Raw genomic sequence first — 17636 nt, forward strand, 5'->3', positions numbered from 1 at the left:
CAACAAGTGAGCCACCCAGGTGCCCCTTCATCTTCATTTTTTTAAATTATTTTTTTAAAAGATTCTATTTATTTATTTGACAGACAGAGATCACAAGTAGGCAGAGAGACAGGTGGGGGGGAAGCAGGCTCCCTGCTGAGCAGAGAGCCTGATGTGGGGCTTGATCCCAGGACCCTGAGATCATGACCTGAGCTGAAGGCAGAGGCTTTAACCCACTGAGCCACCCAGGCGCCCCTCATCTTCATTTTTAAAGATTATTTTCACTGGACATTGTATTATAGATTGGTAGTTATTTCCTGTATGTGTTTTGAAGATAATAATGATGCATATTTTTCTTTTTTCTTGTTATCATTGGACTTGCCAGGAGTGCATCTGTTTAAAACCTTTCTATGTTTTCTATTTCCTTAGTTTCGATCTTTCCTTTATTACACATTTCCTTTTCCTCTTGTCTCCCAGTTCATTTTGTCCTTGAATGGTTTGTTACTATTCATTCCTTTTTTTTTTTTTTTTTAAATATTTATTTATTTACTCACAAGAGGCACCTGGGTGGCTCAGTGGGTTAAAGCCTCTGCCTTCGGCTCAGGTCCTGATCCCAGGGTCCTGGGATGGAGCCCTGCATCCAGCTCTCTGTTCGGCGGGGAGCCTGCATCCTCCTCTCTCTCTCTCTGCCTGTCTCTCTGCCTACTTGTGATCTGTCAAAAAAAAAAAAATCTATTTACTCACAAAACAAACTGAGGGTTGCGGAGGAGGGGGTGATGGGGGGTGGGGGAGAAAGAGTGTGGTTGGGTTATGGACATTGGGGAAGGTATGTGCTATGGTGAGTGCTGTGAAGTGTGTAAGCCTGATGATTCACAGACCTGTACCCCTGGGGCTAATAATACATTATATGCTAAAAAAAAAAAAAAAAAAGAATTGTCTTTGGGGGCACCTGGGTGGCTTATTCGGTTAAGTGTCTGACTCTGGCTCGGTCTTGATCTCAGGGTCCTGGCATCAAGCCCCGCATCAGATTCCCCACTGGGTGGAGAGTCTGCTTGTCCCTCTCCCTCTCCTTCTGTCCTTACCCCCACTGTGTGAGCTCTCTCTCTCTTTCAAAAAATAAATAAAATTTTAAAAAAATATTTATTTATTTATTTGAGAGAGAGAGAGAAAGACAGAGGCAGACTCCTCATTGAGTGCGGAGCCCAACCTGGCGGGTGTGGGGAGGTGGGTTGGATCCCATGAAGCAGAGATCATGACCTGAGCCGAATTTGAGTCCCACGCTTAACCAAGTGAACCACCCAGGTGCCCCTCATTCTTTTTTCATAACTAAAGTACTTAAGACTATGTATACACTTCAGGGCATGTGGGTGGCTCAGTCTTTAAGAAGCTACCTTTTGCTCAGGTCATGAGAGCCAGCCCTGCATAACGCTCCCTGCTCAGCTGGGAGCCTGCTTCTACTCTCTGACTCCCCCTGCTTGTATTCCCTCTCTCACTGTGTCTCTGTCAAATAAATGAAATCTTAAAAAAATAAGAAAAGACTACGTATATATTTCTTCTTAGTATAGCAGTGTTTTCTAGACCTTAAGATGCAGTATGTACTCTTTTCATTGGTGTTTGCATGTTTGTAATTTCAGTTTTATTTTCTCGTTGGTCCTGGAAATATTCAGAAAAACATTTTTTAATTTCCAAATAGGTAGGCTTTCTTATCCTCTTTTTAGCATTGATTTGTAGTTATATTGGATTATAATCAGAAAATGTAGCCTATAAAATCCCTATCTTTTGAAATGTATTGTGATTTATATTATGGTCAAGGGCATGTTTAATTTTTGTGAATCTTCCATAGTTATATGAATAGAATATATATTTTGGCAATTGGGTACAAAGTTCTCTCTTTGGCTGAAGCATAAGCCAGTTGATTATATTATTAATATAATATATATAAAAATATAAATAGAATATATAAATGATATATAAAATATAAATATTTATATTATATTATATAATTATATTATATTATTATATATTATATATGTAATAGATATATGATATTTATATATAAATATAAATAGAATATATAAAATCTAAATATAATATAAATATAAATATATGTAAAATATATATAAATATATAAAAATAAATATAAATATTTATAAATATAAATACCCCTGGTTTGTCTGTTAAGTTCTGAAAGAGGTTTATTAAACTCTACCATCATAATTATGTGTGTGTGTGTGTTGATTTGTGTGTGATTCAAACCAAGTTCTGTATTGCTAGGTGTTCTTGCATTTTGGCATTCAGTAATATTATTTGGCATATGAAAGTTTATTAAGATTATTATTATTTTGTGGAGTTCACCTTTTATTTTTCCAGAATGTTCCCCTTTTTCACACTTAATGTTTTGGCCTTAACTTTTCTTTACCTCATGCTAATTATTTTCACTCGTTTTTGTTTTCACTTAGGCCAATCAAAAATCCTAAAAACACTGTAGTACCTAGATCCTTGCTCTAGGGGGGTTTGAGTAGACTTGTACCAAAAACAAAGTTCCTTGCTTCAAGGAGCTTCATTTTAATTTTACTAATGGCATATCCTAATTAAGATTCTTGTTTTAACATATACATTTTTTTCAGCAAGTCTCCTGATATAAAGCTTTTCATCAGAGTACCAACTAGAAAATCTGCACAAATATTTAATCTTTGCAATAGTAAAATAAATGATTAATATAGCACTATTAGATTTAAAATAATATAATTTCTAAAATAAAAATACATACATATAAAAGTATAATTAAAAATTTAGTGTAATTATTTATAAAAATTTAATATAACTAAAAATATAATGAAAATTATAATAATGGGCATATTACACATGGGAATGTTGAAGTGACTTTCTGGAGTAGGGGCTGCCTAAGCAACAGAAATGGTAGCAGTGAGCTTTGCTAAATTGAAGCTACTTCTGTAAGGCTGGTGGTAGCTGTATGGATGCTAACAGTGATTTCCTTTAATAATCAGGGTTATTTCCAAGGTACAACTAATGTTAAACTCATGTTTGCCTTCACACAGGAATAGAACGAGAGTCTTGGAGTTCTTTGAAAACTTGTAAAGGAAGGTAGCAAATTGCTTTTATTACCACAAAGACTTAAAATCTGTATACTACATACAAGTATGTAAGTACGATGACACTGATGAAAGACTACCTCTTCTAAGGAGGGTCACAGATACACTACAATTTTTTTCAACATATCAACTGTTTTTTGTTTTTAAGTAGGCTCTACACCCAGCATGGAGCCCAACTCAGGGCTTGAACTCATTACCCTGAAATCAAGACCTTAGCTGAGATCAGAGTTGGAGGTTTGACCGACTGAGCCATCAGGGCAGGTGCCCCAACATATCGGTTATTTCTAACTGCCACAAAGAGACTTTTGTTTTAAGTGCACCAGAGATTTGTCAAAACAAGATTAACACTAGGAAGTTGTTAATAATCTTATATAGAATTATAGAGCAGAACTTAGACTTAGAGCATAAGAGGACACACAATTTTGCAACTATAGAAGAAATAGATATAAATGCAGTCAGTTTCATTTCTGAGACTCAAAAATAGTCAAAAATCTTATCTATATGTAGTTTCCACGTTAGTTGTCTTGATGGAGAATGTTTTAAACTCAGGCTACTATCACTAACTACTCAGAAAATGTGAAGTTTTCCTTATTACTGGTATTCAATACAAATTAACATTAGCTTTAGCTTTTAGCAATCTGCTACTGGGGGAATGTTGCTAGAGGCCACTCAGAAAAAATATAATTCTCACACCATATTCCAAAGCAAATATGACTTATGGATTATTTGCAGTTTTGGATATAGTCTTCATAGCATGAAAATGACTTGGAGTTGGCTGAAGATTTGTTTTTAGTAAAAGATACTTAAGAATGAATCTTTCCTAAAGAGACAGCCCTCTTATGAAGGAGGCAGTTGCCTACAAAATACTTGGGAGGAGATATAAAATGTGTGAAAAATAAGATCCTAGGATATTTTTCAAAAAGTAATCACATGAACACATTTCCTGTAGAATACTTATTATAATTACATGGGAACATTATACACTTACATACTTATAAATTTGCCGTTGTTTTAGGAAATTATTTTCGGCATCAGCTTTTAAGCCACACAAGAATATTGGTTTTATTTATATTGACATCTTTATTTTAAATAAAAAATGACATGGCCCTGTTCAGTTATTTTTATCATTTATCACAACTGGCTCTGATAACTTTGGGTCATCTCCAAAAATCTGGTCTTCCCTTAAAGAACAAAGATTTGCTACCATGATGATATTTTAGAAATGTGATTAGGGTGCATAAATAAATCTCAAAAACATGGTATAACTTAGAACAAGCCTTGTTTTTACCAAGATGACAAGTTGGGAAGTAATGTTCACTTAGATTATCAGGTGAAGGAGAAAAAAAATCTCATTATTTCATCATACCTCATAGTTCTTCCATCCAGAAATGGGAATATTGCTGCATTTGTAAATACTACCATTAAAGCACACGTAAATAATTTTGGAAGTTACCTACCTCCGTATTAGTATGTAATTATGGACTTCAAAACCCCAGACTTGCTTGAGGGCTATCTTAATTGCGTATCCAATGGAATGAAGTATGAATTTGGTGCATTTTAATGAAGGTTAAGGAGGGACTATATTAATCTCAAGGTGAACTAAAGAAACAGTAAGAAAATCCAGAATGAGAGGACACAAACCCTATTGAAATGGTTATAGGTTAGGAGAAAGATGATAAAATACAAGATTTTACAGAGTCTAAGCGGACTATTTTGGGGCAAGTCATAGAACCTTAGAGATCTTTTTAAAGTCTCAGGCTCCCAATATTAAAATAACATTTGCATTTTAACTGTTTCACAGGATAGTTGGAAGGAGAGATGAAAACTATGCCTGACTGGTTTTGTATGCCGTGAAAAGCTGTGGAATTTGAGGCATCATTACAGTAACTGTCAAGGTCATCATCATATAAGAAGAAAAATGTATGAGTGAGAGTGCTAGAAGAAGTAATATTAAAGGCAATAAGATATAAAGTTGTGAGAAGTAAAATGCCTTTTACACAGAAAGGTGGTTACAATTATTTTGGAAATAGAAACTTTGTTTACTTAGTGGCAGAGAGATCATTCAATCCTCAAGACAGCCCCATAAAGTAGGTATCATTTCCATTTTAAAAATTAAGAAACTGAAGCTAAGAGAGGTTAAGAGACTTGCTAAAAGCCACATGGGTCTAAAGTAGTAAAAACAAGGTTTCAAATCACTTATTTTAATTTCAAATCCAGTGCACTTTTGTGTCTCATAAACATTAACATTTTGTGTTCACCACACAAGCTTAAGCTTCAGAGGATGTCCTATGCATTGTATTAAGTTTTAATACATTAATGACGTGAAATGCGTTTTACAGTATTTCTGCAAGACCTACCATGTGGGCAGCACTGAATGGCAGAGGTAGAGGCAAAAAGAGGAGGAATAAAAAACAGAAAGGGGTGACTGCAAGCTGTGTGGGGAGTGCTACAAAAATGGTTATTACTGTTGAATATTACAGAGGAAGCATAAAATGGCTGAAAAGTAGCTAATAAATTTATTAATGAATAACAGCAGTGGCCCTAGTTAAAAAGAAATACTTTAACAAAGCAAGGGCAATTAAAAAAAAAAGCCAAAAAACAAAGCAAAGCAAAATAACCAAACAAGGCAAGGGCAATGTCTGATTATTCTCGATTAAGGGATGAATGGAGATGAAGAGACTGGTTATGAAAGGATGGATGATTCAAATAAATTGCCTGTGAAGAGAAATTAGGACAAAAGAAGGAAACCAACGGAGAGTGAGGATTTTCCTTCTTTAAAATCAAATTTTAATTACTGAAGCAGGCATATATACTTCTTGTAAAATCTGAAATATCACAGATAAAGCTAAAATCCCCCTTCACCACTGCTCCTGATCTCTATCCTGATAGCAATGTAATGTTTATGGTTCGTCCTTTCTGTGCACATTTATATGTATCCTTGTAGGAAATAAATTTTATTTTATTTTTTTTTAAGATTTTATTAATTTATTTGACAGAGATCACAAGTAGGCAGAGAGGCAGGCAGAGAGAGAGAGAGGAGGAAGCAGGCTCCTTGCTGAGCAGAGAGCCCGATGCGGGGCTCGATCCCAGGACTCTGGGATCATGACCTGAGCTGAAGGCAGAGGCTTTAACCCACTGAGCCACCCAGGCGCCCCAATAAATTTTATTTTAGATAAAAGGTACTACATTCCATATTTACCTCTTTTGCGATTTTTTTTTTCATTCAATAACACCTCTTGGTGTGTAATGGCACACATAGGTCTAGCTCTATATTTATGAACATTTAGGTTATTTCTGATTTCACTTTTATCAACAATGCCTCAAATGAAGATTGTAATGCATGCCTCCTTGAGCACAAAAGGTTTTTTCTAAGGGAGATACCAACAGTGGCATTGTTGGGTCTCGGGCATGGATATTTGAAAATTTTATAAATCTTGCCAAATTGCCCTCCAAAGTGGCTGTATTAGTTAGCCCTCCTACCAGCACTGTTTCTTTCTGGTATTTTTAAAAACAAAAACAGAAACATTTTTGTTTCAGATTTCAAAAGGCTCACAGTAGAAAGGAATGGATGCCTTACACATTATTGCAGTGTGAGACTTTACATATTCACATTCTAGGAGAGTCAGAAAAGATGCTGGATGGAGAACACTAGACCCCTGAGGAAATGTTAAGTCTGGAGCATGAGTGAACGGATCAGTCCTAGATGGGAAGAAGGGCTCCTGTTCTAAGGACATAGGCCGTGTTTTCTTTTTATGGCCACATGAAGTAGACAGCAAGGTAGAAGGGTTGGAATGGCAGGGTTTGGGGGACTGAAGAATGCAGACACATTTTAAAATAGGTTATACCAGGACAGTTAGAAAGCATGTGACTGGGACGCCTGGGTGGTTCAGTTGGTTAAGTGGCTGCCTTCGGCTCAGGTCATGATCCCAGCATCTTGGGATGGAGTCCCACATCGGGCTCCTTGCTTGGCGGGGAAGCCTGCTTCTCCCTCTGCCTCTGCCTGCCATTCCGCCTGCCTGTGCTCACTCTTTTGCTCTCTCTTACAAATAAATAAATAAAATCTTAAAAAAAAAAAAAATGAGAAGGCAGTTGACTGGGCCAGTGTTCCTCAAAGTGTGTTTGAGGAACAGTGACTCCATAAGATGAGTTAAAAAAAAAAAAGTTTAAAAATTATGGTAAATTCTGCTTATTAAACCCTGCTTTTGGAGAATTACAACTTATCAACATATTCAAGGATCTGAAAAAGACAAAGTGTTTAACTTGGCATTTCCCAAACTTTCTCAACAATAGAAACTTTTCCTTTGTGTAAAAGCAGTTAATACACTGTTGAACTAGTCATCTGTGAAATATACTTTGGGAAACACTGAACTAGAAATATACTTTGGCAAATGTATAATGGAAAGAGCACTAGTTCAGTGATTTTGGGAAATTTGAAGAAATGGGCAACAAATGAGTGTCCAGCTTGTCTTCACAAAATTAATTTATTTGAAAATAAAATGAAACCAAAAATACACAGAACAATTTAACAAACATCCAGGTACTAACTTCTTAGAATTAAAAGGTTAAGATTAAATTATAATAAATTTTTAATGCTTATTTTTCTATTATAGAAATAATATATGTTCATGATACAAATTTGGGAAGAAGAGGAAAGAGGAAAAAACTACTGTCATTTTACCACCTTAGTAAAACCACTGTTGATGTTTTGAGGCAGTTACTTTATTGTTATTTTTATTAGGTTCTTTATTATTTACATCATTATAATAACATAGCATATACAATTTTGTATCATGTTAAATATTTACATTGTATTATAAGCACTACTGTATATTGTCATGGCTGCCTTTTTAATGGCTGCATAATATTCCAAGTGGATAGTTGACTATTTAACCATTCTCCTTGGTTTTAGAATTTACACTGTTAGCAACTCTTTCTTTTTTGGCTTTCACATAAATATTGCAATGATTACAGGGGAGCATAAAACTCCTTATTTACAGTTATTTTCTTAGGACATATTTGCATATAGAATAGTTTAAAGGTAACATACATTTTAAAGGGTTTTGAAAAAATATTGCCTATTTGCTTTGGGGGGGCACAGAGAAAGGCTGTATCATCAGTAATATATTAAAGTGCCTATTTGTGGGGTGCCTGGGTGGCTCGGCTCAGTTGGTTAAGTGTCTGCCTTCGGCTTGGGTCACGATCCCGGGGTATTGGGATCCAGTCCGGCATTGGGTTCCTTGCTCAGTGGGTAGCCTGCTTCTCCTTCTGCCTGCAGCTCCCCCTGCTTGTGCTCTAACAGATAAATAAATAAAATCTTAAAAAAAAAAAATAAAGTGCCTGTTTGCTCTATTTCCCTCCATTTTAATTCAGGTTTCATTTTGTTAGCACTGGTCCATTTTGTTCCAGCTGATGGACATGCACAAATCCTAAAGTCATTAATTGCATTATCTATCCCCACTGGTTTTACAACACGTTACAGATCTGCTAAACATATTATATATTTCTCCATCTAGGCAGCAAATAACATTTTTTCATAAAATGTTGAGAACAGAGTCCAAAGGAAGATAGTAAAGACCATATTGACATGTGTCAATTTAGCAATACTCTTTGGATATTGCTTAAGGGGTTCCAATGGCAGCTTTATCAGCATTTTGATTATGACTAATCAAAGATACTTAAGTCACCTAACTATAGCATATTAGTCTATTTTTCTCCATTTTGTTCACAATGATTTAATAGAAAACTCTGTCAAACGGGGTACTGAGGGGTGATTTCTCTTTGGCATTTCCCCTCATGATTCCCAGGCTGTATTTTACACATTTTTGTGTATCAGAGCCTAGCACAGAACTTGCTTGATACATAGCACACAGATTCTCAATAACAGTTTATTTGAATGATATGCTTAATTTGGCATGAATTTAATGAACCTCTGTTGTCCACTATAGATACCACTTTCCTTTCTAATCCATTAATAAACATACATGTTCACTTAGGAACAGCAAATGTATAATGGAAAGAGCACTTAGGAAAAAAAAATTTTATTTATTCATTTGAGAGAGACAGAGCAAAAGGAGGAGCAGAGGGAGTGGGACAAGTAGATTTGGTGCTGAGGTCCCTGAGGTCATGAACTGAGTCAAAATCAAGTGGTTTCTTAATTGACTGAGCCACCCAGGGTGCCCGCCTCAACCAAGAGCACATTTTATAATTAGAATTCTTTGTAAATTGGCTTTGTAACTTATAAATTGGTAACTCTGTGTAAATCCAGACCTTACTCAGTTTGTTCATCTACAAAATGGTGATAACCCAACTTTCTTAATTTCCTCATAGGGTTCTTATAAGAATTAAAATGTTTTTCTCCAAAAGGATATCTGATCATGTCCTTACTTGGACTTTTTAAAACCTTGTGATAACTTTCTTTTCTTTTTTTAAGATTTTATTTATTTATTTGACAGAGGGAGAGATAGCGAGAGAGGAAACACAAGCAGGGGCAGTGTGAGAGGGAGAAACAGGCTCCCCACTGAGCAGGGAGCCCACTGTGGGACTCAATCCCAGGACCCTGGGAACATGACCTGAACTGAAGGCAGATGCTTAACAACTGAGCCACCCAGGCACCCCCTGTAATAACTTTCTATTGCCCTCAAGAAAGAGTTAAATCCTGGGGTGCCTGGGTGGCTTGGTGGGTTAAGCCTCCGCCTTCCGCTGGGGTTTGGGTTCAGGGTCCTAGGATCAAGCCCCACATGGACTCTTTGCTCAGCGGGGAGCCTGCTTCCCGCCGCCCCCCCCTGCCTGCTTGTAATCTCTCTCACTCTGTCAAATAAATAAATAAAATCTTAAAAAAAAAAAAAAAAGAAAGAGAGAGATAAATCCTTTAACAGGCCATACAGAGACTTTTGTGATCACTATTCTAACAATGAAAGCTCTCTTTCACTGCAAGGCCTTTTGCATAAGCTGTGTGCTTTGCCTGTAAAGCTATTTTCTGCATCCTTCTATGCTGATTACTACTAGCAGCAATTCTACTAATACCAATAGCTAAAATCTGAATTCTTACTAAGCACGGGACACTTTACATACAATAGTTTGTACTTTATCAAGTAGATACTATTATCTGTTTTACAGATAAAGCACAGAGAAGTGAAGCAACTTACCCAGAGAAACACAACTATTAAGCCTTAGCTCACTGTCTGAATTCAAAGCAGATGTTCTCAACTTCTGCTATTATGTTATCAACTTACTCCAGAAAGTCTAACATCTCTAATATTCTCTAATAGCCAATGTGTTAAGATTAGCACTTAAGGCACTGCCTTACTATCACTGTGTACTTTATGGGGGGCTCTGCAACCAGAGGGATAAACAATCCATTTGAACTCAGACAAGACTGCATCTAGTTTACTTTTGTTTCTCCAGGTCCTAGCAGTTCCTGCTACACATAATGGGCATTAATAAATATTTGCTGACTAAATAAATACACTAAAGTGTTTTTAAACAAAAGACAGAAGACAATGTTATTTTTGAATTTAGTTAAGGAACATCACCAGGCTTACCAGTTTGTGATGTATGAGATCCACTTTTCGCCCTTTTTGCAGTGTAGTACACTTGCTTATATCCGTTCTTCTGTGATCTCTTCTGTTTGCCACAATTCCTTAAGTACTGTCGACAAATATTCCCCCTTCACAGCTGTGATACTGCCTTCTGAGAAAATCTTTTACAGAGAGAAACGAAAATGTTAAAATTACTTTTCCCTTCATAGCAAGGGAAAACTTTTTTTTTAAATATAGCGCGGCAAAACAGAGATCGCTGAGGGAAAAGCTATCTTTTTTAAAAATGAGTTTCAAATCAAGACTAGGCTGATTGGAAAAAAGCAATCTAGCACATTTATAAATGAAAAGTTCTGAGGCTGCCTAGGCAGAGTCGTCCCCAGGTGGCATCTTATTTTTCATAATATTTTACTGAGGCCTTTCAGTAATATAAATAGAGAAAACAGGTGCTGCACTGAGCAGGGGGGTTGTCCAAATAAACCTTTTTTTTGGCTCAGTTTTTTGATAGAAGGCCCAGAACTTAAGGTATCAGTCCTGCAGCTCTCATCACCTTCAAGGAGAAGGAAAAAGAGGAAGGCGGTGAGAAAAGAGGTGGGGGAAGTGTGGCAAACAGATGAAACTATTCTCCAAATAGAGCAAGGGCTTAAGCTCCTTGCTAAGGTGCGGCCCCTCAAACTGACCGTTTACATTCTGTGAATTTTGTCTTTTCAATTTAAAAAGGACGCCTGGCTTTGTAAGTACGAGGATATACAAAAAAGGAAGGTATTCATCTCGTGAGAACTTCACCACCCTAATCAGCGTCCGGGAAAGCCACCGCGGACACCCCATCCATTCTCCGGCTAGCTCGCGGATGCCCCGGGGGCCGGACGCCTAGCGAGGCAACCCCTCGCGCTCCCGCTACCCACAAGCCACCGCGCCTCGGCGCGCCTGCGCAGCGGCGACGGCCCTCTCAGGAAGAGGAAAATGGAATAAACAACTCGGAGGAACCAGAGCGCGAGAGAGCGAGTGGAGGCAGAATTTAAAAATAAACCGGCTCTCCACCCTCCCAGCCCGCTCGCCGCTGCCGCTCCCCCTTCCCTAGTCCGCGCCCTCGAAGGCCTCGTCTGGGCCCGCGCGCCCACCCCGTCGTCCCGCGCGGCCCCTTTAAGAAAAGAGAACGAGAGAGTGAGTGAGAGAGAATCCCAACTCTCCCCCTCCCCTCCCCTCCCTCCTACCCCCTCCTCCCTCCCCTCTCCCCTCCCCCCCTCTCCCCGGGCGGCTCCGGCTCCCGCAGCGGGACAGACCCACCCGCCCAGGCTTTTATCCGGCACCGGCAGCGTCTTCCTTCCCTCCCCGGTCTATGGTGGCGGCGGCGGTGGCGGCTCCTCGGGCGGCAGCGGAAGACGAGGCTGCGGCGTTGCCATGAACAGTGGCGGCGGCCTCCCGCCCCCCTCGGCCGCCGCCTCCCCTTCCTCCTCCTCGCTGGCGGCGGCAGTGGCGGTGGTGGCCCCGCCGGGGGTCGGGGGTGTCCCCGGCGGGGCGGCGGCGGGAGTGAAGCTGAAGTACTGCCGCTACTACGCTAAGGATAAGACTTGCTTCTACGGGGAGGAGTGTCAGTTCCTGCATGAGGACCCGGCCGCCGGAGCTGCCCCGGGCCTCGGCCTCCATAGCAACAGCGTCCCCCTGGCTCTGGCGGGCGCGCCCGTGGCCGCCTTTCCGCCTGGAGCGGTCCCGGGCGGGGGAGCCGGGCCGCCTCCGGGGCCCAAGAAGCCGGACCTAGGGGGTCCGGGTGCAGGAGCCGCAGCCGCCGGAGGAAGCAGCAGCGGGGTACTCGATGGACCGCGGCTGGCAAGTGAGTGTGGTCCGGGCTGGGAGGGCCGCCCCGGCCTGGGAGGGCCGCCCCGGCCTGGGGTCGGCGGCGGAGCGAAGGCCTGGAGCCGGTGGGGGCCCGGATGAGGCCCTGCAACGAGCTTTGCCCGCGGGTCCCCCCCTTCACCTCCCTAGGCGGTCTGAGAGGCCTAGGCCGGGCCTGAGCCCTCCTTCCTTCTTCCTGCTTCCCCTCCTCACAGCCCTAGGCGAGCCGGGGAGCGAGGGGAGGCTGGGTTCCCCCGTACGTGGGTGGGTGGACTGGGGTGCTGTGAGTGGGGGCGGGGAGGAAGGGGGATGGGCTGTGGCGTGCGGTGTGTGAGAAAGGGGGTGTCGTTTCCGGGGGGTGTGGAAAGGGGCTGGGTTTGCAGGCACATGTGTTTTGCGTGCCCGTGTGGAGTGGTGTCTGCGGAGTGTTGAGGTTCCCTAGTGGGTGTGTGTGGGTAGGGGGCGGGAGGTGATGGGCGGGCTTAAGGCTTCCCGGAGTAAGTTGAAAGAACGGAAAAAGTTTGTGTAAGCCTTATGGGAGAAAGATTTTCTAGGCAGGAAATGCTTTCTAAGGATTAGGAGTGAAGGGACAGCAGCTTTTATTATTATGTTTAGGTTTAGTCGAGAGTTTAGAGTAGGAATTCATGAAGACTTGCATTTCAACGTAGTCTTCCTGAAGCCAGTATAAGTTTGCCGGTGTCAGTAGGGATCCTGACTAATACAACTTGGTATCAAGCAGACTCTTAGCATGGAGCTTTGAAAACGTGTCCTGGGCAGCGTTCATTTGTGTGCAACTGAGCACTAGAGTTCGAATATCTTAAGGCTGTTGGTATTTTTTGCTTTTTCTCTTGTCATTATCTGTTGCCTTTCAACTTTTTAGTTTTCAGTGAGTAGAGTTTACTATCATTAGTGTAAATGCAATCTATTTTACAGAAGCAGAGCAGGTGGCAGATTTTTCTTTTTTGTTTCTCAGTATATTGACTACTTTTTTTTTTTTTTCTTTTAAAGTATATTGACTATTTCTTAACCAAAAGGGGGAAAAGTTTACTTTCTTGGGCATTCTAAACAGTTTTTAGAGCTTAAAATAATTTGATAGGCAACTTAACTTGGACATTAATACATTTTTGCTTTTTTTGTTGTTGTTTTTTTAAGCAGTTACTTGCTTTTTGAGGATTTAGTGTTTTCCTAGAGACTTGCTTTTTTAAAAAAAGATTGCTGTGATGGACTTGACGTTAATGCGCATGTATTTGGCTAGATTGATGTGCTCAGAAGATTAATTTGTAACTAAAAGTGTTTTGTAAAAAATGGTTACTTTATTGGTGGAAATTTATCACTTTGGAGTAGCAACTTTGCATTTTCAAGGTAAACTTTTGCTGGCTGTGTGAGTTGTGGCTCAAAGTAATTTGATCAGTGTTTGAATAGTACTGGGAACCTGGTTGGTGGCTTTGTTACATACAAAAAGGCATTTTCAAAAATGCTGGCATCCGATTTAATATGTTATTTTTCTATGATTTTCTAATACATGGAAGTAGTAGATTTGGGACGTGAAAGATAAGACAGGATATTGTAAACAGGTGAATATGGGAGGTCAGAAAAAGATACTGGCAATAGCTCAAAGGTAGGATCATTCCATACCTCAGAAAAAGAAAGTAATTGTCTGGGATATAGGATCTTGAGAGAAAAGGTAACTAGTGCAAAAGAAGGCATTTTAAAATTTAATAGTTAGCCATTTAACAGATATTTGATTGAATAGTTGAGTTATGTATTTAGGTTCTGTAGGGCTTGCTTTAACTTGCCTGGGTGAAGCCTGAGGCTCATCTTTTCTGCTGTAAACTTGGTAACTGAATAGTATATAGATTCTGACTCCTTTTAGACGAGAGCAGATTGCTTCTTATCAGTGAGTGGCAAGTAAACTTGCTCAGGAATCAGGAAAAGAGGACTGTGTTGGTAATTTAATGGCTGCTTAGAATTTTTACACTTAAATTTTAATTTTTAGTTTACTTTCTACCTTTTACTAGATTCTTTGCTCTATCTTTGGAAAGAGGCTTGATTTGTTAAGTGCATGAGGTAATTTAATGAGGCAACACATCCTAAGAGCTGCTATCAGGAGAAGTTTAAATTTTTTAGTTGCTTCCTTGACCATCCTAGCATCACGGTTGTATTTTGTTCTTATTTTTTCTTTGCTCTTCTTTAAAGGTAAGATTGTATAGTGCTTCCTTAGCTGAGAGGTCACAAACTGATCTGCTCTGATAAGCTAGATTTGCCTGCAGAAATATTTTGTTTGGGCTTCATGGAGTCTTCTGTGTGTGCATGTGTGTGTTAAAAGTTTTTATTGAGGTATACATACCCAGGTAAGGTATACAAATCATAAGTTTTTGGAATTTTCACAAGATAAACACATAGTTTATCATCAGTACTCTGATTGAGAAGTAGGACCTAATCAGTACCCCCCAAAAGTCCTGCTCTTGTCCCCTTCCAGTCAATACCCTTTCCCAGATGTGACTTTTGATTTCTAACACCACATTCTGACACAGTAGATTCATTTTTCACTTTTTTTGAACTTTATAGGAATGGACTTCTTTCTTTAAATCCATCTGTGAGATCCATTCCTGTGATGTAGAAACAGCTTCTGTAGTCTCATTTCTGTATAGTGTTAACATTGTATGGATATACCACATTTTATTTTCCCATTTTACAGGTGGGCAGTGGAATGTTTCCAATTTTTGTTATTAAAAACATTTCGAACATGGTTTTTGATGAACAAGTCTATGCATTTCTCTGTTGGATCATCTAGGAGTTGAATTGCAGGGTCATAATAGGGTATGCATATGTTCAGATTTAGTAGATGATTTCTGAAGTGGTTTTTACCATATTTACATTCCCTGTGGCAATGTGTGAGAGTTCTAGTTGCTCTACCTTCTCACCAGTACTTGGCATTAGCTGTCTTACAGTTTTAGCCATTTCGGTGGCTCAAATTTTATGGGTGGATTGTAGTTAGTTAAGAACATTAAAAAATCAAAAGATGTACTATAGAAGTAGATTTCAACTTCCTTTGAAGGGCAGCTCTTACTCATATTGGAATTAGGACCATTGCGGCAAGACTCTCAGTTTTGCCTTACTCTCTGACTTAGGTGACTTGTGTGTCTGGCTACTTTTGGCATTTGAGTTTTTGACCCTTCCTTTCTGCTTCACGTTTGCAGAATTTCTTCCTTAGTGTTTCAGATCATGTTAAAACTTTAGAGGTAAATGCAAAAGAAAATTTTATCCTATTTTGCATTGGAAAACTGAAACACAAAAGCTTTTTCTTAATATACTTAGTTGCAGTGATGTTTCGATCTTGTGAAGGAACCATACTTTAATTTGTTGCTTACCTTTTATGTATACAGAGTATTATATTTTCTTAGTCCAGCTCTCCAGCCCTTCTGCTCACCTGGCAGTATAGTAGTAAACATGTTCTGGGATTCAGGATTGTTGTTTGGGAAATAACAGTTTTTGTTTTTTTAAAGAAGAATTTAAAAAAAATACTTTAAAGAAGTATTTAAGTTTTTTAAGAGAGAGAGCTGGTGGAACCGGTGGTGGGAGGTTTGGGGGTACCAGTGGGAGAAGAGGCAGGGGGAGAAGTAGAGAGAATTGTAAGCAGGCTCCACACCCAGCGTGGAACCTGAAGGGGCCTCCATCTCACAACCCTGAGATCATGACCTAAGCCAAAAATCACGAGTCAGGTACTTAACCAGCTGAGCCACTCAGGCACCCCTGAAGATGTATTTAAGGTTTTGACATTTCATATTTCTGTTGGACTTGGGATCTTCTGAGGCTTAAATATTGTTTGATTTGGGTTCAGTTGAATTACTGATTCTTGACATTTTTAATAATGTAATTCTAATTTTCAGCTAGCTAGACTTCTAATCTTTAAGGTGCTCAATTTTCAGCAGTTAAACTATTTATATGTCAATGTTTATATTTTATGTACATTATTTGAAATCTAGTGGATTTGTTTATTTTATCAAAAACAGATGTATTTTTCAGTTCAGTTAGTTTAGTTAGCAGTGAAGGCTTTGATGTAAGACATCTGTGATGGAATCCTGGCTTTCTTATTAGTTTGGGATCTTGTGTAAAGTTTGAAACTTTAAGCCTCAGTTTTTCTTATTTTAAAAATGGGGGTAATAGTAGCACTTACTCCAGTTGTGATAGGGTTGCATGGGATAGTACCAGTGCATTGCTCAGCTCAGAGTGAGGGTTTAGTTGTAGTTGCTGCTGTTAATCAGTATTATTAATAATAAATCTGTAAGTTGTGTATTTTCTTTCCTCCAATTTTTGAGAATATACTTTTAAGACCAGTGAAATACTTAGAGTGTGGAATTGTGTGTGGTTGTCTATCCAAATGGAAGAGAACAATGGATAAATTTAAGTTCATTTACTTTGGATAATATAGTGTGTGTGGCAAACTGCGTTTAAGTCAGGATTACACTTACTTAGAATTACAGAATTACGCTATTAGCTAACAGGAAAGTGAGGAGCGGGAGTTTGTCATTAGGGTAGCTGGCATAGGTTTAAACATTTTTATTGGACAGTGTACATAGTGGATAACAAAGACTTTATAATACCATTCATTTCACTCATTTTATATTGTGCTTGCAAGGTGGCAAGCTTTGGCCAAACTAGGTGTAAGGAATATAACATAGAATAAAACGAAATTCTGCCCTAATGGAGTTTCTATTCTAGAAGAGAATACAAACACAGGTATAAGATAATATTAAGCCTTGATAAGTTTTATGAGGAATATTCAAAAAGGGATGTATTATCATAAGTTGAGGTAAGATTCAGTTAATGAGTAAAAGTGCATAAAAGTGCACTTTCTTTCCATAGAGTGCATTTGAAATAGCCATATAGGAAGATAAATGGTTGCCAAAACAAAGCAAAATATCTTTATATTTTTGCCCTTTTATAGGATTTTTCACTTTTTAAAAGATTTTGTCAGAGAGAGAGAGAGAGAGAACAAAATCGGGGGTGGGGGAGTAGGAGAGGGAGAAGCTGGCTCCCAGCTGAGCAGGGAGCCCAATGTGGTATTCCATCCCAGGACCCTAGGATCATGACGTGAGCAGAAGGCAGACACTTAACTAACTGAGCCACCCAGGTGTCCTGGGTTTTTCCATTTTGAAATGAACCTTCTATTGTG

At 39.2% G+C, this 17636-nt stretch overlaps 2 protein-coding genes across 8 annotated transcripts in view; one reads left to right on the plus strand and one right to left on the minus strand.

Annotated features, from left to right (window-relative positions):
• The window catches only part of FLT3 (fms related receptor tyrosine kinase 3), a 117027-nt gene extending 105013 nt beyond the window's left edge, over positions 1–12014 (minus strand). The window contains exons 1-2 of one of the 2 annotated variants that reach the window (XM_032879965.1): positions 11915–12014; positions 10634–10791 (exon numbers count right to left, since the gene is read on the minus strand). The gene's annotated coding sequence lies outside the window, so the exon portion shown is untranslated. Of the gene's footprint in view, positions 1–10633; positions 10792–11307; positions 11550–11914 lie in introns of those variants that run through there. The other variant, XM_032879964.1, reaches the window with a different exon arrangement.
• The window catches only part of PAN3 (poly(A) specific ribonuclease subunit PAN3), a 126448-nt gene continuing 120521 nt past the window's right edge, over positions 11710–17636 (plus strand). For 5 of the 6 annotated variants that reach the window (XM_032879966.1, XM_032879967.1, XM_032879968.1 and 2 more), the window contains exon 1: positions 12000–12458. In XM_032879966.1, the coding sequence (XP_032735857.1) occupies positions 12029–12458 (430 nt within the window). In that variant the 5' untranslated portion in view covers positions 12000–12028. Of the gene's footprint in view, positions 11792–11999; positions 12459–17636 lie in introns of those variants that run through there. The other variant, XM_032879971.1, reaches the window with a different exon arrangement.

This window comes from Lontra canadensis, unplaced genomic scaffold (genome assembly GCF_010015895.1).
Source record: "Lontra canadensis isolate GAN:19392208 unplaced genomic scaffold, GSC_riverotter_1.0 scaffold67, whole genome shotgun sequence".
Lineage (NCBI taxonomy): Eukaryota > Metazoa > Chordata > Mammalia > Carnivora > Mustelidae > Lontra > Lontra canadensis.